General features: G+C 31.0%; 1 protein-coding gene across 1 annotated transcript in view; it reads right to left on the bottom strand.

Moving 5' to 3' along the window:
* The window catches only part of WC2_3 (blue light receptor), a 71,670-nt gene that overhangs the window by 12,049 nt on the left and 37,663 nt on the right, over positions 1 to 21,958 (bottom strand). Inside the window, exons 2-3 of the mRNA XM_051209826.1 lie at positions 7,842 to 8,137; positions 5,812 to 6,133 (exon numbers count right to left, since the gene is read on the bottom strand). Coding sequence (XP_051075289.1) covers positions 5,812 to 6,133; positions 7,842 to 8,137 — 618 coding nt within the window. The remainder of the gene's footprint in view (positions 1 to 5,811; positions 6,134 to 7,841; positions 8,138 to 21,958) is intronic.

Genomic DNA, 21,958 nt, shown 5'->3' with positions numbered 1-21,958 from the left:
CTGTTATTGCCTTCAGTGATTCACTTCCAGTTGTATGTGGTGATTCATTTTTTTGTGCTGAGAATTCTATATTGTACCAAAACTATAATATTGAATAAAGCCATTAATAATAACAATAATAATAATTAATTCATAAATGTGTTAGAAAATAAGATCCTATTATAATGGCTAATAGCCATCTAGTGCTTCCAGGTTTTTTATGGTGGTCTAGCTTCAATTGACTCATTGAAATGAATATAATATCCACAAAAATCCTTTTCTGATATTAGCATTGACTAGATGTCATTTCTTGACACTGATTTATGAACAATGTATACCTTTACAATATACTTAATTCACACTTAAAATTTTGTTCACCGCTGGTTCTTCATGAAGATGTTTAACTGATCTTAAATATGATCTAAATAATAACGTGATAAAGTTTTTGATCTTTTTCTTTTTTCTTGTACTTAAACAGAACTGTTTGTATAAAATTATTTGTGACCATGACAAACTAAAAAAAATTGTATCCTACCAAAAATTACATTATCATTCATTAACTCTGTATAAAATGAAAATAATTTAAATGTGAATATAATTCTTAAAAATGTCTTAGTGACTAATAATGATCTTATATCTTTTGAATAGGTACATTGGTAACCCTCTTCATTGTTATTCAATTGAAATATAGTTTAGAACTATTCAATTCAATACCTAAATGTAATAAATGATTTTGTATGTCATGATCAATATTATCGGACAATCATCATAGTAACTGCTGAATGAAAATTTCCTTGGTTCGATCTCTAATCAGATTATTTAATGACTACTTTTCTTTGGTTTTCAGTTACATCTTAATTGATGTAAATCCATTATAAAAACTATTTATACAGTCAAAATACATTTTGATATGATGACCAATGAATTAATCGATTGTGGGGCGAATGATATTTGGGATCAGTTTTATCCAATCGTCTGTAACATGTAATCACATTTTATGGAGTAATTATATAATTCGATCAATGAATTATATCTGTTAGTTATATACGCCTAATTGTATGATACTGTAAATCTGTATTCACACAATGAATTATTGGTTAGATAGTGTTAAGTAGTATACAGTTCAAATTATACATCTGTTTATGTGACTAAATAAAACATATAACAGCTGTGTATTCCTGCATCATTTTAATTTATAATAGAAACCTAATAAATCTCTATTTATCGCCTTCTTATTCTTACTTGTTTTATTCAATTCATGATTTCCTGTACCAAATATCAAGTCAATTAATCAATTCCGCGGATATAACAGATCGCTACTCTTTGAATATGAGAAAATTAAAGCAAGATAAGCATCGATAGTGAAAGAGAAATTAAGACATGGTTTTCAATCTTGTTTCATAACTTGATAGATGAGTTTCTGAAAGTAGTGTGGTGTGTGCTACTAATGTCGATAGATATAAATAGTATGTATCATGAATCGAAAGTGAAATACCTAGTAGCAGAAGGTTAAGATCGAACAGAAGAGAACGAGAACAAAGAATAATTGGCATGGATAAGAAGAATCAGTCAAGTCTGAGACAGTTGATTGACATTTTGCAAATGAAGAATTTACTGTATTGTTCTTAGATTTTACTAAGAGATTCTGTAATTTAGTATTCAAATACATTCGATTGCCTACATTTATGTTCTCATTCACTACAACAGTGCCTGAAGGCAAAATGTTGTATCTACTGCCACAACTTAAACGTTTTTCAATTCAAATTATCATACACATTTACAGAGGTTCGATTTCATCAAACACGACTACACCATATATAAATATGAATACAAATATATACGTATGCTTACTACAAGTTAAGTAAAATATACCTAAGTGTTTGTTATTTATTCAACTGATATTTATGTCAATTAATGTCTATTGAAAAAAACTGTTTAGTTGTAAGTAGTGAGGCTGGTTTACATGGTAATGTGAATAATGATGACTTTTATACTCATAACATATTAGTTTACTATTGAATATATGATATTTGATCTATAAAGTAAAAACACGTAATAGTTCTAAAGAATATTTGATATAATGAACTGACATATTTAACTGAAGACAGCCAAATTTACTCTATAATTTTATGGTCGTTATATTTAGTGTACGATACATATTTAATCCTAGATTTCACAATACATTCATACAAACAATCCTTTGTACTAGAGTTCTAACGCTACCTTGTGACAACTATTGAATGAGAGTTATTTGGTGTCGTTAGCTAAGTGGTTTACAGGAAACTACATTTTAATATATTTAAACATGCTACATGAATTATTACACTTTCAGATTAATCTGTATATATTTCAGCTAACCCTTTAAGCCCGGAATGAACATCAACTCTGTGATACAGGTATATCCAGCTGACGTGTCCCACATAGGACGAAACGCGCGTCCTGGATTTCATGGTTAGCCACCATCCATATTTGCTTAAAAAGCTTGTGATTTAAGGCTATATAAAGGCAATCCACACAGTATACACACATGCCAATTACAGACTGATCAATTTTTCAGTCTTGAATAACAATCAGAAGATACAAGCAAAATAACACCAAGTACCTTTAAGCGTGTATTCAAAAGAGAATGTTCATTTATTCTACGTCTAATTCATGTCATACAAATGAGAAAAGTTAATTTTATGTCAATACATTTGCTAAAAAACAAAATCTCAAAAAGGGATCTAACTTAAATAAATATTCATTTCTTAAGATACATACATTTATCTTACTACTCTCTGGTAAATTAGTTTGATTAGAAGTAATTTATCTTAACTTTCTATGATAATTATTATTATTTCTTTACTGTTATCAGTACTAAACAATTAATTTTTTTTTCTAGACAATACTCTTTTAGATAAATTAATTAGTTTGGATCAGAAACAATTAGTTAACATTTACATGTAATCAGTAAACTACAATTACAATGATTAGGATGGTGATATTATTAAAGATGATGTTGATGTTGATGATGTTAATGATGATGGTGATGATGATGATGATGGTGATGGCAATGATGGTATTTAACGAAATACCAAGTAAAATGTTACAACTGATAAACTGATTCATACTTGAATCATTAAAATATCACTCTAGTAAAAGGTTGAATGTTATTGGCAAAAATAAAAGTGATGTTCTTTTTTTCTCTTACTAAAGTAAAATGTTTATCTATGATTAAGATAAGCTGAAAGGATGTTATTAATCATTTTGTTTGTATGAATACATTTTGTACTGTACTTGGTTTCACTACTAATATTACTACTACTACTAGTACTATCAATAATATTTACTAATAAAGTGATTATATCATTTTAGCATTCATGTATTGCTGTATGTACAGACAGTCAATGGTTAGGAAAATAAGATATCTGGCTTGAAGTTTAAACAACAAAGACATTTCCATATGATGCTCATTGTTAACGAATAATCTAGGTTATCCAGGATTAAGATACACCTTCTATGATGTTAAGTAATTAGATTTAATTGATAAAATGCATTGAATCCAGTTTTTATTTTAGTTAGAACTAATCACACAAGACATAATTATAATCCTGAAGGAGCTGATGCTCCTTGAAAAATTCTCATCCTTATCAATTTAACTCATGTTAAAACCTTGTTAAGCATCGTATAATGATTATGTTACTTAAAAAACAACTTTTAAGTTTTCAAGTATACGTTGAAAAGAGATAAACTAAATTATTGAGACATAAAAATGTACTCGAATGTGTATTGTACTTTTGAGAATCGAATTGTTCGTTCTAAATCACCATCCTGAATCGGTTAACAATGAAGAATTTATGCCAGTTTCATTCAACACATTTTCACAGTAATAATAATAATTTATGATACTAATATTAATTCTTCATTACCAAGAAAAAGTGGGCAAAATGAACAAATGAGTAAGACCTAACTCAGTCCTTTTTCTAATTCTTTTAAATAAGCCATTATAAACCAAATAGTATCTGTGTCAATTTTATTCCTATTGTTAGTCTCAGCAACCTGAAATTCTAATGAGTTTTTTTTAGTTGATTGTAACATAGAAAGCAGATTATGTTGACCAATGTAACATGTAGTGATTCTATGCACGTAAGTAAAACGTATCTTTATAATACTTCAAGTTCTCTCTAAACCTCAATTGTTTGTTATAGATGATGATTTAAGTCTGGTTTAGTACAAGGTTTCATCATTAGTTAGTTCTTATTCTAACAGAATTCTCCATATTTTCATTATCATAAAAAAATCTTGTTGTTATAAGCTAATTCATCTCCACCAAGGTGAGATACCACTGAAGATATATAAAAAGTAATATATACTACAATGACTGTTTCTAATTCCCATCTTAGTAATTAGTGTGTTTAAAGAATTGTAGACCTAGAATTGATAGAGTTGAGATCTATACACACGGATATACGTTCAAACTCCGTTTTATCTTCAATAAGAATAAAACCAAATATTGTTCGAAGTTTCCGTTGCTGAGACTGTATTTTTTAAATGTAACTAGTGTACATTAATTTAGCGCCATTCGTATAGCCAACTTATATATTATATATAATATTGTACATTTATTTCTATTGTGATTAATCAACGTATGTTTACATTTATGCAGAAAATTTTACGTTCATCACGATATATATATATATATATATATATATATATATATATATACCTACACCTGTTACCCCTCATGGAGGACCATAGGCCGCTCAACAGTATTCTCCACCCAACTCGTTCCTTGGCAATCCTTTCCAGTGGCTATTGATCCTATCCCTAGCAACCTTAACTAATTTTAATAATATCTAACATTAACAGTATATCACTGTGTCACATGACACGTGCATTTTGGTAGACCTGATTGACATATTTTGGTAATTATTGCTTCGTTGTTCCGTGCTCTCTATTTTCGTTCTACTTTCTCTAGTTATAGATAATTATCATTAATTCGTTCTGGCACAGGAAATGACCTTAAATACACCATTCATTAATCAACAGGCTGTCCACTTAAGAAAAGTTAAAAGTTTCCGGCTGATACACTGGATTGCTGTCATACATATACTACTTAAACAATTACTGAACTAGCATACTTAAAACCATCTTCTATCACATGTTTGTTCTCTACATCTAATGTTACTATTTATATCAAATTGATAATGCCTTTAAACTGGCATGAATTCTGTAATTATTATTGTCTGCTTCCAAATCCCTATATATATATATATATATATATATATATATATATACATGTTTCACATCTTAAATTTTGTAGGTTCGATTTGTGTAGTTTCTTAGTGTAAACACATTTCACAAAATACCAGTTGCTCATAAACTACGATATGATTTTTAGTAAAATTTCTTGAAATTTATAAAAATGAAACCAGATTTCTAGAAACCTCAGCAACAGAAGTTAGATAGCTTGAGTAAATTGCTTAACAAACTGATCAGAACTCCCTAGAAACATTTGTTGAGATCATGAGACTGATTTCATTGTATATTACTGTAACTGAGTGTTACTTATTTAAGTGAAGAACAACAATTTTAGAAACCAATTAAAGGTGACTTGAGTAAAACTTGAGATCACTTCGACATAGCTTATGCTCATTCTGTCAATTATACATTTCATTTTCTAGAAATAAATTACATGTCTGTTTTCAATTTAAGTTTGAAAGTCTCATCTTCGGATTTCATTAATCACTACTTAAGTTCGAAGAATGAAATTATTATTAATACTTAGATTCACTTTAAAGATATAAAAGTATTTAATAATCATTTTAAAATGATGGTGACCATTTTATATACCTTTATCTCCTTTTCGTCGTATTCCTCTTCTAGAATTAATCACATTAGACCGATCTTCCATTTTTATTTGTTTAGATACATCTTGATGAAGTAACTTTGAGTTTAATAAATTTTCAGAAAAATCTTCATCGGTTAAATGAAGGTCACTTTGTAAATGTTGAAAATCTTTTGAATTTGTCAACAATGATGATGCTTCTGTTCCTGTTTTGAATTGTGTTTGTTGTTTTGAATTAATCGATCCCATTCGTTCAGCGTCATAGTTAGAATAGTCCCCTAGTGTATAACGTTTTGTTTCATGCAAAGACCAATCACTTTGAGCAATCTTAATATAAATAAACATATAAAAATAATATATATATTTTTATGACTTTTACAGATATTATGTCATTGATAGTTAATCAATCAGTACATTTTAGCGATTGTGATTGTAGTTGTGATTATAATTCTCACTCCAATATATAGACATCATATATATATACATATATATATATATATATATATATATATATATATATATAATGAAAATTACAGAACATGAATTGGATGTCCATGGTTCTAAAAGTTTCGTAAAATTAGTAAACCTATTGTACACCATAGTGCATAGAGAGTAAGCTAATTTTGATGCCACTGAGACCAAAAGTCCTATGTTCGAGTTACACTTGCGGAATCATGGATGCGAACTGTTGAAGAGTCTCATACAGGATGAAATGTCCATCAAATGCTTCTAGGTTTTCAAAGGTGGTCTAACATTAACCCACTAATTATCTTAATAGAAAATTTGTTTTTTTTAATTGAATAGAATGGTTATAATTGTTATAGACAATACAGTACACACTTGATTTTGTAATATACAGAAAGAATTTCAAACCCTTTCTCCCAGAAACATTTTTCCTATCCTAAATCCTATGATTTGAATCTTTTAAGAGACAATGGAAACTTCTTTTTTTGTTTTGTAGTGTAATTTAGGCTCTATGACTTACAATTATTGTTCTGATTTTATTAAAATTGTCAATGACTAAAGAAGAGATGAAATGAAATCAGTCTTTCGTAATCAATGGGAAAACAATAGAATACAGATTGTTAGTTTCAAATAATTTATAACTGTTTTCTTTGTACTCAGTATTCCGTATTATAATTCTCACATTTTATGGTAGATATCTGAAACACTTAAGATGACAATTTATTCAAGTTTTAGTCAGTTAACTAACTGCTACTCATTAATCCAAACCCTATGCTAACAGTAAGCTTCAGTAGGTAATTAATGTGTACTCCAATACAGGTTTCGCTTTCACTACTTACAACCAATTCAAAAGTCTGTTACATAATTTATTTAGAAGAAAAACTATGCCGAGCTTATAAATTTAACGTTTAAAATGTGAAGTGTTAAAAGATAATCGTTAAGTCTTCTTGCTTGTTTATATGATATTAGATTACTTGAAATAATCAGTATATCTCTTGCAATTATCATCAAACTATATAAACAGATTTAAAAAATCAGATGCTACCTCTATCTTTCAATTTCGTTGTGTTTATATTATAGTTAAGTACCTTGTTTACTACTTATTTGTTTTGGATATAATTGGTTCTAAAGTAAAATTATGCGTTCAAATTGATAATAATCAACATTTTCTCACTAGTGATTAGATTCAAGATAGATTTCCTGGAGCCGTAACCAGTGGAGTTCAACCGTGTCAGTTGTGAGATAGTAACTCACTGAAGACAATGGTGGATGTGTCACTCAATTTCGTTAGACAATAACATCGTTGGATGGCGTCTGGTTCAGTAGTCTAGTGGTTAAGCGTTCGCGTGCGAGACCGATGGCACATGTGTTCGAATCTCGCGAGGTGGGATCGTGGATCTGCACTACTGAAGAGTCACACGATAGGACGAAACGGCCGTCTAGTGCTTTCAGGTTTTCCATGGTAGTCTAGCTTCTACTGACTCATGATCTCAACTAATAAAATGAATGCTTTAATCATTAATTTAAACAATAATATTTATTATATTCAATAGTCAATAATTTCACTTACTTTTACTTTATCTGTATTACACCAAGCATCTCTGCAACAACGAGTAATTAAATATGGTGAATTAAATTGTTTATTATGACGAATTTCTTTTTTTGTACACATTGTTAAAAAACTATTTGATATACAACCACGACTAATTGAGATACCAGTAATTTCTGTTGATCGATTTATCAATTGTATATGATTAGTTGATAATGAATTTAATTCATAAATACTATAACAATAAAATTCTGCTTTACATTCTTTATAACCAAAAGCACGGCATTCATCAGTATCACAATGACAGAATATATAACCTGTAAGAAGAAGAAGAAGAATTTGTAAATTAGTTTAAATATATACAATATGCATGAATTGTACAACTTTGTAAGAAATAGTTACAATGTATATTGAAACGAATAATCCTCTCCTAGTTCGAATAATGTCTTGTACACTTGGTATTGTTTGGCTTATATCTTCCCATTGAGGTTTAAGACTGCAATTGATCAGTCTGTTATTGGCATATGTGCATACTGTGCGTATGCCTAGATACTACCTTAATCCACAAGCTATTTGTAAGCAATGATGGATAGTGGCTAGCAGTGGAATCCAGGACGCGCGTTTCGCCCTATTTGGGACTCGTCAATTGCAGTCTTAAAAGTCAATGGGAATATACAAGCCAAACAATACCAAGTGAGTTTAAATTCACTCCATTGCACAAGCAAGTGGCTATTAGGACTCAGTAGCTGAATGGGTAACGCGATGGCGTTTGAAGCGAATGGCACTGGGTTCGAGTCCCAGAGTGAGATGCAGGTACATCCAGCTGACGAGTCCCAAATAGGACTAAACGCGCGTCCTGGATTCCACTGCTAGCCACTATCCATCACTGCTTACAAATGTCTTATACATTTCATTATGATAAAAGATTATTTCTTACTAGTTTAAATAAGTTTAAGTACTTCATAAAGCATCTGATTTAAAACTGTTCATCGAATTTTTGTTACTCGATATCATTTATCATTATGACTCAGAATTGTTTGTAATGGCGTAGGTGCATCCATTTTTTGTGTTCTCCTGAATTCTAATCTTCTGAATTCTTTGTATCCTTTGTTTTTCTCTTTCCAAATTTATTTCACTGGATTATACTCTTTGAATAACATCTTCAAACCCTAATGTTTACGATTACTGCTTATACTTTTATTACCTCTACCACTATGGGAATTGAATTGATAATTGTATTTGTGTGCTAATCTGTTATGGCAACTCGAACTGATGTGAGTACGTACGAAGTTCTACTTTGTTACTGACTGACGATATCAATATGTGAATTGTGAAAGCGGCTATTAATTCATTAGAATAGCATAGTGACATCAGTATGTCAATCAAAATTTACTCATCTATAACATGACACATATATCCATATCAGGTAACAGATGAAGGGTTACACAAGATCATGAATTGATTTATGTTAGACATTAACACTGTTGAATAATAGTTCAATGGTCTGGATGTTAAGTATTCATTCAAAAGAACAACTGTCCTAGGTTCGAGTTCAGTTCGTATGGGATTGTGGATGCGCACTTCTGAGGAGTCTCATACTAGGATGAGACGCCAGTATAGTGCTACCTGGTTTGTTTTAGATAAACTTGTGTATTAAAATTTGGAAATACTACAATCTGCACAAATCCCTGTACACAAAATCATATAGGTTAAAGAATTTCTCATTATTGGAATAAATTTAAAGAAAATATATTATATTCTACTAGACTGAAAAGTAAAATGAAATACTCATAATAAGCATATTATAAATACAATGCCAGTGGGATAATTGTATTGAAGCATAGACAAGTTCAAACGATTTTGAAGAACTTCGAACAAATGACTAATTTCTAGTTATAGTATTAATGTTCTGTACTCAACGCATAAAAATATATGAAAAAGTTTACAGATTATATTCCTGTGTAATTCAGTAACCATGTTTAGATAAGCTCATATACTTGGCTTTGAGAGGTAAATTTTATTGATGTGATAAGACTATCTGATTCTTTCTGTAACTATGGAATAGTTTATAACAATCTGTCTATGAAATCTTCATCTGTTTACTACCTTAATAATCACATCTCGCCTGACACTGCTTAAGAAATACTCATAATCGTGAATCGACCACATTCCATTGGTAAATGTTTATTAATACTGAACATACTGTTCGAAAGTCATTTTTTGCGGATATTTTAAACTTATCCCTGGTTGATCTAATTCATTTAAGTTATATTTATCCAAAACATTAGAACGTAAAACAACCTAACACATGAATAAGGGAAAACCTATCACATTATTGTTTGCCGTTATTGTTCTACCCTGTCAGTTTTTGTTATGTTTCTCTAGTTGCAAGTGATTATAATTATTTTGCAACAATACTGAAATTTCGCCTAGTTACACAATTCATACTATGACAAAACGGTTCAATTCTCTAATTAACAATAAGTGAATCCAAACTGCTCACTAATATTATTTCACTTCATGGGACATATATCCTCACAAAACAATTTACGAACCATATCCTTTAAAACAACTTAACCAAACATCTAATATTGGTTTTTATATTAATTTGACAATGCTTGTAAATTAACATATATTTTGTTATTATTTTTGTAATACTATTTATTTAAACAGAACTAGGTGAAGCGATGTCTGAGCATGTAAACCGGGAGTTGAAATTTATTAACTTTAGGCAATAAATAATCCTTTATATTTTCAATAGTTGAGATCATGAGTCAGTTAAAGCTAGACCACCATGAAAAACCTGGAAGCATTGGACAGCCGTTTTGTCATAATATGGGACTTCTCAGCAGTGCGCATCCCTGATTCCACCTAGCGGGTTTCAAACCCAGCAACTTTCAGTATCGCGCGTGAGCGCTTAATCACTAGACCACTGAACCAGCCGGCATCCAAAGATGTTAATCTCTAACTTCAACTAATGCACGAAATTTTCATTTCTAAGGTTTATTATTCCAGTTCAGTTCATATTTACTTCTAACATTTATTGTTCCTTTTGAATTATTTTATAATTAACCTGACAGAAAGATAAAACATGTCCTAAACACATAAAGTTTTAGCTGATCTTCGTGTTAATTTTATAATTAATTTAACATAAAGTAAAAACATACAAAGTTACTAGTGATGAAATAATCCTTACAAATACAATTACAGTCAAGACATTTTGGAAACAAATTAGGTATATTTTTCTTTAACTGGATTCAAAATAATATTTAGGTTTGATTTATACGAAAAACATTTCTCACAAATCTGCTATTTGAGTTCCATGATATAATGAATTTTCAGAGATAGTATTAAGATCATGATAATATAAAAATGTCATTTAAATAATATCAGTATAGGGGTTGTGAAGATTATTAAGTTTTAGATTGAATCCCGCTAATGAAATCGTGGGTACGCACTGCTGAGGAGCCCCTAATGGGACGAAACGGTCGTCCATTGTTTCCAGGTTTTCAATGGTGATCTAATATCAATCGGTTCATGATCTCCGTCTAAATTTTAAATAATATATGAACTTTACAAGAAATCATAATTCCCTGACCATTGCATATTATTATTAGTTTGTATTAATCAAAGATTATCTCCAAAAATACTAAATTCAACATGTCAAACAACACAAATGAATCAATGGTTTTGGTAATAGTTTTTAGAAAAAAACATCCTTTGTATTAAATCTTGAAATAAGATGAGTGAAATGTAACTAGAGAGAAATCTTGTCGGATTTATATTTAGGATTTTGGACAAGGGGAATACAAGGCAGAATCGAGAACTTTAGGAAGCTTGTTAATCAAGTCAATCACTAACTAATAAACTTATCAATCAATTAGAAAAATCATGGATAACTATTGTATCGAAAATCCGATTAGAGGGAAAAACAAGCAAAATAAATAATCAGACAGTGAATGAACAAGAAACAACAATCAATCAATCAAGATCAATATCGTTGGAACAGACTGTCAGTTATATGTGGAGAAATTCGAATAGCTTACATTTATCTGTAGTTTGCAATGAGGATATTGTCCAGAAATACTCAATTACTAAATTATACAGCTCACAAAACACCATTCAACTAAGATCACCCACATGAATCACAAATCTCCTTAAACTTAACGAATGATAAATACAAACTTTCAAATGTTTATTATCAGAAGGGGTTTTGTGGAGGTTTTAGTAATTTTATAGTTGAATTCATGAGTTAAACCACCATGGTGATCAAGTGCGAAATGACCAGTGGAGTTTAACCGGGTTTGTTGTGAGATAATAACTCACCGAAGATAATGGTGGATGTGTCACTCAATTTCGTGAACTAGTTGAAGTTAGACATTAACACCATTGGATGCCGGCTGGTTCAGTGATCTAGTGGTTAAGCGTTTGTGCACGAGACCGAAGGTCCTGATTTTGTGTCCAATGTGAGGGATTGTAGATGCGCACTGCTGAGGAGTCTCATACTAGTACTCATCCAGTACTTCCAGGTTTTACACGGTGGTCTAGTTTTAATTGACTCATGGATTCAACTATAAAATTTCTGAAATGTTTCTCTGTCAGTTTTATTACAATTATTTTAATTTAGTTTTATTAGTTATTGAAATATATCTCAATAAATGGATGAGTAATTCTAATGAAAATTGATGTATAAAACCAATAAATAGTTAGTATTTATTGTTTCTCAATGTATGAGTTATTTTCAGAATGGGTTTTGTGGAGATTTTAGAAATTTCACAGGTTGGAAACATGAGTCAATTGAAGCTAGACCACCATGGAAAACCTGGAAGCACTGAACGGCCGTTCATTCTGGTATGGGACTCCTCAGCAGTGAGCATCCACGATCCCGCACCCCGCGGGATCCAAACCCAGGACCTACTGGTTTCGCGCGCGCGCACTTAACCACTAGACCACTGAGTCCCACACCAGGACGAAACACCGTCCAGTGCTTCCAGGTTTTCCAATGTGGTCTAGCTTCAATTGACTCATGATTTCAACCTGTGTATGAGTTATTTGGTAAATACAGTAGTTGGAAAAAAACAATTTCTACTGTTCATGATATTTGACATTTTTCACACTATGTGACCAATTTGATTGGTATCAAAATCTTGATAGTCTGAATTGAAAATAATACTAGAGATTAGACTATGAAAAGTACTAAGTAAAGGATATTTTCCCTTATATACAATCACTTTTAGCTTGTAGTCAATTTATTGCAATTTTCTTTAACTTATGTCTGTTTCATTTCATGTAGATACATATATAAACAGTCAACATGTTAAAATATTAAAGGAGTCAGTATATAAACTAAATGTTTTCCTCCAATGGCCTTGGAACTACTGTATACTGAGCCGTTGAATCATTTTTGTGATTCATGATATGGTTTGATGAACAGTTTCATTATTTGAGAAATATTGATTGAAGTTAAATACAGAAAGTTATCTATCTGAAGTTTGTGCTGATGATTTCGTTCAGAAGAACGATGAAAGCTCCACGACCGAAACAGAAAGTTATATTTGAACTCTCTTTCTTTTTTAACAGTTTGTCTTTATTTGTCTCTATGTGAACAAGAAAATGCTTTACTTTTATTCAAATTCTAATGATGTATGTAACATAATTTTCACATGCTTAAATGAAACTTTAAGTTGATTTTCTAGTGTTGTCATCAAAATCACCAATTGTAGTGCCATTATGAAATACATTTTTTGTAAAGTTTTCATTTAAAGATTGTCTTGGAAGGAAGATGCTTTACTTTGACGGTTAACTCATACACAAAAATCAAGGGTATTTGTTGTATTACATATCAAGTAAGGATTCTAAATACTGGTACAAAATTTGATAATTATTTAATCAGAATAGTAAAAGTATATTAAGAAAGTTCAGGGATTTTTCTCGATTTCTAAAGAGTAATGATTAGTCAAAACATTTTCAAAATTCGACTGTCTTATAAAAATTCTTTCGAGCAACTATCGAGAGATACACACAGTCTTTATAAATATAACACAAAGAACATTTCAACTAATGACAAGCGAACGATCTTATCAGTAAAGTTGGATAATGTCTAGCAGTGACATCAAAGCGTTGATTTAGTCCTACTTGGAATTCAGCAGCTGAATTCACTTGCATTTCAATGTTCACGTTCATATTGAAACTTAAATCACAGAATTTTTTATTTCAAAAGCAAACTTTAAACCCAACTTTAACAAAAACTTCTAACTTAATAGAAATACAGAAGCAATCCATTTGAGATGCACAAATGGTAATGGAAAGTGTCCTCGACATCATGTACAGGAAAATATAAACTCTTACAAAGAAAATTATCTTGTTCTGGATAAACAGTTGAAAAGTGACATATTAGTTCAAGCATTTCAATTTTGGCAACTAGACCACATGTTTCAGTCGCCGGGCAATATGATTTAATAAGTGTACTATCGTTTTATGGTGACCAAATAAGCCGTATTTAACTAGTAAATTACATTGTTTAATAAGTGACAAATTTGTTATCATTTCAAACAAACTTATTATTTTAATGAAAACTTTACATGTATAAATTATACATTACCAGACGAATACCACGTATTAAATAATCACCATAGTAAATATGAAATTACCAAGAAGCGCTAGACTGCTCTTCCCTTACTTTATAGGACACTCTAGCATTGTGCTTGAATAATGTTGGCTCATACCTGGAAACTTATACATTTTACTTCGAATATCTGACTAGTTAGCCTATACCAATTAAAAATTCACCAGTAATCATTTCCATACTTCATTCAATTGACTCAATCTATCCTACCTATTGATATATACGATATAAAAAACTTAACCAATTTCATTGGGACAGATTCACATAAGAATGTTATACAAATATAACTCTATATATAAGGCGCTAGTTCAAATACAACGAAGTTTTATAGTTCAAAAGAGAATTTTTTTATATCTAATATCCAATTGTTCAAAACTGGAGTTTTGAATGTTTATCTAAAAAGGTAACTAAATTACTGAATAGACAGACAATCAGTTAAATTATTTGATATTTTCATCGATAATTTTAATTTATTTTTGACATGTGCACAATTACATATTAAAATATACATACAGACTACCTTAAGATAGTGTTGCTATCCCTACTAATTTTCTATTTTAATTTAAATGACAGATAATCAGTTTTAATATAGATTAGAAAAACATAATATACACATGGATACTGTTCAAAATGGAATATATTTACAAAGTATTTAAAAACACGTAAAAACTCTTTAGTCTAATACATATCTGATGTGTTTTGTGGATATTATAGTAATTTCAATGGTTAAGATCATGAGTCAGTTGAAGCTAGACCACTATGGAAGACCCGAAAGCACTGGACGGCCGTTTCATCCTATTGTGAGACTCCTCAGTAGCACGCATCCACGACCTCGCCCCCTGCAAAATTCGAACCCAGGAGCTACTGGTTTCGCGCGCGAGCACTTAACCACTAGACCAGTGAACTAGCCGGCATCCAACGGTGTTAATGTCTAACTTCAACTAATCCACGAAATTGAGCGACTCGGCCGTCCAGTGCTTCCAGGTTTTCCATGGTGGTCTAGCTTCAACTGACTCATGATCTTAACCATTGAAATTAATACATAACGCCAAGTTACACATAACTTTCTCGACTAAGCCAGTACTCACACAACTAATCAAGGATAAGTTACCGAAGATGGGCTCCTCCATGTGTGTATACCAATTCAACTGCTCCTGTGGAGCTAGTTACATAGGCCGTACTCAGAGGGCTTTATCCTTGCGTGTTCGTGAACATGTACCAGCATGGTTGGGAAAAGGAGTCACCAAATCGATTAACAGCACTATTCTTTCTCACTTGGTAGATAGTGAAGATCATATTAAAATAGAGGAAGCTTTCTCTGTTTTATATTAAGTTCCAAAATATCTACCTCAAGGAGCTAGATTACGACTACTTTACACAGCCGAAGCCATCTGGATCAACTCCAGAAGACCTAATTTATGCATCCAGAAAAAATATATCCAGCCTCTATGTTTACCCTGGCCTACGACTGGATCACCAAATACCTAGACTGAATATTATAAACCTCTTACCCCTTCCTTCCTTCATTTTATTTATTTTCCTTATTATCATTATTTGTCATTATCTATATCTTAATCTTCATATCCATCATTCCCAATTTGTTGACCGTAATTACCTTGATAACACCCCCCTTATTACATATTATATTCACACAACAATATTATTATTATTATCTCAGTTGACAAAATTATTTTCAATTTTGCAATAGTACTATTATCTTATTGTGACTGAACAATTTACTGACCTTTATTGAATGACCTTTCTAATTTGCAAATATTACAATTTTTTGAAGTATATATATATATATATATCGTAACAGATGCAAATGTTCACCATTTTTTTTTAACACATAACATTGTCAAACTCATTAAAACATGCCTTATTTTTGGCCTTTGTAAAATATTATAATTATGGACTTATAACTGTAGAGCCTGATGATGAAGTTATTGAAAACAATTGTTCGCTCAAATATTCTTCGTTTTTGAATATTCTATGGGGATTTTTAAACTGCTAATACATAACTGTTGGTAATTTGAATGAGATTTGGATTTTATATGATGAATAAAAAATAAGTGAAATTTTTTTATGAATCTGAAGCTATCGAAATTTAATAGCTATTCCAAAGCGATTCGTAACAAATACATAGATACATAAGGAAATAAGTGTTTATTCATTTGGAGTTAGATAGCAACCATATCAGAGAGTTAACTTTGGATAACTATGAACTAAAGTAAAATTCTATAAGATTTCAATCACTGAAAATAATACAGTGATACTGTTAATTGGAAACAAATGTAATTTTTCTCTAGCAATTTAATCAATTATTAATCGATGTATGACTGTGAATACAATATATTTAAGTCTAGTGAAAACTAGTTATTTCTCAATCTGTACTTAAAACAGTACTTAGGTACTTTGATGGCAATATTTAAGATAATATACTTGTCATGGAATGATATTTATTAGATAGTCTATTTCATCTCAGTGATATACACTGTTATTAATTCAAAAAAGAACTGATCTTCTGATTCCTATCGTAGCGTGTTTTTAGCGAGTTAGTTTTTACGAGATGGGGTCGCTAACCCCATGTTCGACCCCCCTCCCTTATCCGGGCTTTGGACCGGCAGCAGCCCCAGGGGTGCTCCAGACTATTTCGTCTAAAGAAGTACACTGAACAATTTAGTTAGTAATAAAAGATATACGGCCAGCAGTGGAATCCAAGACACGCGTTTCATCTTATCCAGGACTCGTCAGCTGGATGTAACTGCGTTTCAGAGTTGATGTTCAATCTGGGACTTGAACCCAGTACCATTCGCTTCAAACGCCATCGCGTTATTAACTTAGCTACTGAGTCCTAATAGCCACTTGCTTGTGCAATAGGGTAAAGTTTTAAATTCATTTGGTATTGTTTACTTGAATCTTCCAAGTGATCTTTAGGACTGCAATTGATCAATCTCTTATTGGTATATGTGCATGCTGTGCGTATTGCCTCAACCCATGTTGGTAGATGCAGACTACTTGGTTAGGGTCCGCGTGACTGTCGTAGCCAATGGTTGGAGACTCTGTGTGACATGGCTCAGAATCGATCACAATGGCGTAGGTGTATAAACTCTCTGTCTTCCCTTTAACTATGAGATTAAAATCGCTTCATATCTTTCTTTCTACGAACTAATTCTTTCTTCCTGTATTAAATCCTTATATATATTACCATCACTAAATCAACTACTTCTATGAATCCGGTGTTCATCTTGCTGTGCTAATGAGGTATGGCAGTTTGGACCGATGGATAAATGTGCCTGGTCCTACGTTGTAGCTGACTGACTGATCGACTGACTGACTGACTGACTTGCTAATAATGCTTGTGACTTAAGACAATATCGAGACAGTTCTCACAGGATACACATTTTTCAATAGGAACCTGATAAGTTGAAGTCCTAAACATCAATGGGAAGATTCAAACAAACAATACAAAGTGATTTTTTTAAGAAAAAAGATGTTTGAATATCAAATACTCACAGACACAATTTAATCACTTTTACTCTCTTAACCTTCGTAAAATGAAATAAAAGATAATCGCTAACATGTAAATGATATTTTGAATGGATTTTAAATGATGACATTACTGTGAAGATTATAACATTTAGAATACAGAAAACTAGGTGAACGGTTACCACCAGGTAGAAATCCTTGTATTCATGTTAAGAGGATTTCATTGCTCTGTTCTAAAACAGAATCCATATGGTGTTGTGTATTTAATTGAATTATTCTGGATAGGATGGTTGACAGTAAAGAAGGAATATGTTTCATAGGTGAACTACTATGGATTAATTGAGTCACTTTTATTATACCATATTCAAAAAAAAATGTTTTTAACATACAATTTACTAACATAGCCCGTTCCCGTACTACTTGGCCACTACAAGAATAAATTAATAAGATGTGTAGTAAAATTAACCGGAATAATGCAGTAACAATTACCATCTAAAAACCAAGCATTAAGGAATACGTACGAAAAAACAGAGTGCAAGTGGATAGACAAGGCAATAGGAACATTCAAGACAGAGAAAAGGATGAAGACTGATTTAACTGATACCGTAAGGAATATTCTATAAACTTTTATAAAATATAGATTTATGTTTTCTGAGCATTTAAATTTTTAGTATAGGGGTTAAGGAGATCATTAAGTTTCCGACTGAGATCATGAACCGATTGATGTTAGACCACCGCTGAAGACCTGGAAGCAGTGGACGGCCGTTTCGTCCCATTGTGGGACTCCTCAGCAGTGCGCATCCACGACCCCGTTCGTGGGATTCGAACCACTGAGCCGGCATCCAATGGTGTTAGTGTCTAACATCAACATCAGTGGTCCAGTAGGTTGAACGTTCGCGCGCAAGACTGAAGGCCCTGGGTGCGAATCCCTCGAGCGAATTCGTACTGCTGAGGAGTCTCGCAATGGGACCAAACGGCCGTCCACTGCTTCCAGGTTTTCAACGGTGGTCTAACATCAATCAGTTCATGATCTCAATCAAAAATTCAAATTTTTAGTAATCCTTGTTTAGTTTCTTTACATTGATTTTTATAGTATTTCTGATCGTGGTGATTATTGGAAGCGAAAAGATGTGTGTACCGTGTTAAGTTAGATAAAATATATATATCTAAACTCAACTAGACAAATATTCTGATATTCAAACACTTTACCTTATTATTTTAAATAATAAAACACTATAGACTAGACTACTTCATATTAGTGTTTTCCTGTTCTTTATTTCTTGTTATTTAAATGTCAGATTTTCAGTGAATACCACTTCTTAATGAAAATTATCTTTAAACTATACAAAATCTCAAAAACGTTCCAACTAAAAAAAATTTATACTTTTGGATGTGAAAAACTCATATACGTGGTATAATTATTGATTTCCTGTTTACTATAGTAACATTTTCACCACCCTATTTTATGTGACAGGGTATTATAAATTAATCGAAAACCAATATAAGCATAATGAATGAAACTGAATGCATGTCATCTCACCACAAAACTTTCGCCTTAATCACAGTTGTTCTTGTTGTTATGTTGTTTTGTTTTTTTGATACACTATATTCATGGTCGATAATTGAAATTCGATTGTCAAGCCAATGAAATATCTCAATATACACAAATTTTAAGTGATATTCATTTATTAATGCACTTAAGTAGAAAGTGTTATAACAGTTGATATGCATTATGCCAGGATTGTTCTGATTGGTTAGCTTATTATTTTATTTGCTTAGTAACTAATATATTTATTTGTATTTAATCGGTCTTATATATACATTTAAACTGTAGCACAATTCTGGAAAGTTAGGCATATATATATAAAGATTTTGTGCGTAAACTTACGGCTAAAACGTTTCCCAAAGCCAAGTTTAAAATGCCTTTACGCGTCTAACATTCACGTATCTTTTTTTTTCCATAATAGCCAAATCTATTTACATAAAGTAACAGTGTAATACAGAAAAGCTTTTTATGCTATCCGTTTTTATTGTATGTCTACGTGTCAAAACGTAAGCCAAAAATCACATACCACTTAGTAGAAAATTAAATAACAGAATGAATTTGTTTTTATAGAAATAAAAAGCCATGTAATTGACACTTGAATTTCGAATAAATTGAAACCGTCAGCCTAATGAAAATTGCTTTACTTCAATTTGTAACTAAGTAAATTAATCAAAGAACACTTGCCGATTTACCAAGAGCTGATTTTCTGAGTTAAATGATCAAATTAGTTGACTTATATATATGTGAACATAGATTACATATGTCTTAGTTTTGTTTAATACTCATCTGATAGATATACCCAAATCCAAGTTAACCGAGAAGTAGAATCAGTTATTTTTAATTTATAATAAAATTAATGGTTTTCAAGATATCATCGGTTTTTGGTACATACCTTTTCGTGTGGTTGACCAATAACTCAATAAAATCATTCATTTCAGAAGAGGTTTTGTGGAGATTGTGGCAATTTAAACAGTTGAGATCATGAGTCAATTGTTTTAACAATGGAAAAGTCAGGCTTACAGTTTAAAATATGAATTAGTTCGTGTGGTATCAGTTTTCATTTTCTACCTCACTTGTTCGTTTAGAAAACTATCACATTTATTCATATCATTTCATATTAATTTCCTTGGTAAGATTAAAATACACTCGTATGAATGTCTAGAATGTATGGTTATTTTAATCGGCTTTCACTGTTAAGAATGTCAATGTAAGTCAATTATCGATATAAATGAGTAGATTCAATGAGCAGTGATCATCGAATAACTTTCTATGGAAGATTTCATTAATCAGATTACACTTAGATTAGTCATATGGGGTAATTTATATCCATATAATTACATTGATTAATATCTAATAAATGAATGGTAGATAAATCAAAATTATAAGATAGTAGAGAAGATTTATAGCTCATGGTGAATGATTTTGATGGACTTTTGTTCTATGAGTTGGATGGTTTTCATGGAGTTTTCTTTACTGAGCTCAAACTACAAAACTCTGTCAAAAGTAATCAAAATTATTTAATGACTCATTAAATTAAGAACTCAATCATTAAACTTTATAAATTTTATACTAGAGACCATTTGACATACGTAAATTATTTCATGATTTGTCAATTTTGAGGAAAAAGATATTTAATGTAATTAATAACATTTTTTTGTGATTGAATATTTTTAACATCGGGTGCCGGCTGGTTCAGTGGTCTAGAGGTTAAGCGTTCACGCGTGAGACTGATAGGTCCTGTGCTCGAATTCCGCTAAGTGAAATCGTGGATTCACACTGCTGAGTGGACCCACAATAGTACAAAATGGCCATCCAGTACCTCCAGGTTTTCCATGGTAGTCTAGCTTCAATTGAATTATGATCTCAACTATTAAAAATACTAATATCTTATTATAATTGAGATTTATTATTTGTCAGCACTCAGTGATTAGACTTAACTATATTCAAACTAATAGTCATTAATTATTTCATTTCAATTAAATGTCAATAAATAAAACCAACAGAATTCTAGCATCACTATATAACTTCATAAAAAATGGGATTAATTCAGTATATCAATAGGCTGAAACGGATTTTAATGTAACTGTTCTCGTAAAAATACATTTTTTTGTGCAGAAGCATTCTAACTTTTCTCATAAATTTTATCAATATAAACATTCTTCTGAATAACTGTGGCTATATATATATACTAACTAGATAAATTCATAACTATATATACTAAAGGAATTGTATAGCATGAATGGAGGAAGAAAAAAAAGAAGTAACTGTCGGCTTCCGATAACTAAATGTATTGTTTATAGAAACCACAATAAATGTAACGACATTTTTCATCCATTTTTATGGCATTTTTATGAAACGTACGTCAACTTTGTATAAAAGAATGTAGTAAATTAATATTATATTTACGATATATATATATTTATAATCAAAAATAGTATCATGGATCTAATCCTTAAAATTTCAAATATATATATATAG

The sequence above is a fragment of the Schistosoma haematobium genome, chromosome 1 (assembly GCF_000699445.3).
Source record: "Schistosoma haematobium chromosome 1, whole genome shotgun sequence".
Lineage (NCBI taxonomy): Eukaryota > Metazoa > Platyhelminthes > Trematoda > Strigeidida > Schistosomatidae > Schistosoma > Schistosoma haematobium.
The sequence above is the reverse complement of the archived record's forward strand: the minus strand, read 5'-3'. Positions and strand labels throughout refer to the sequence as shown.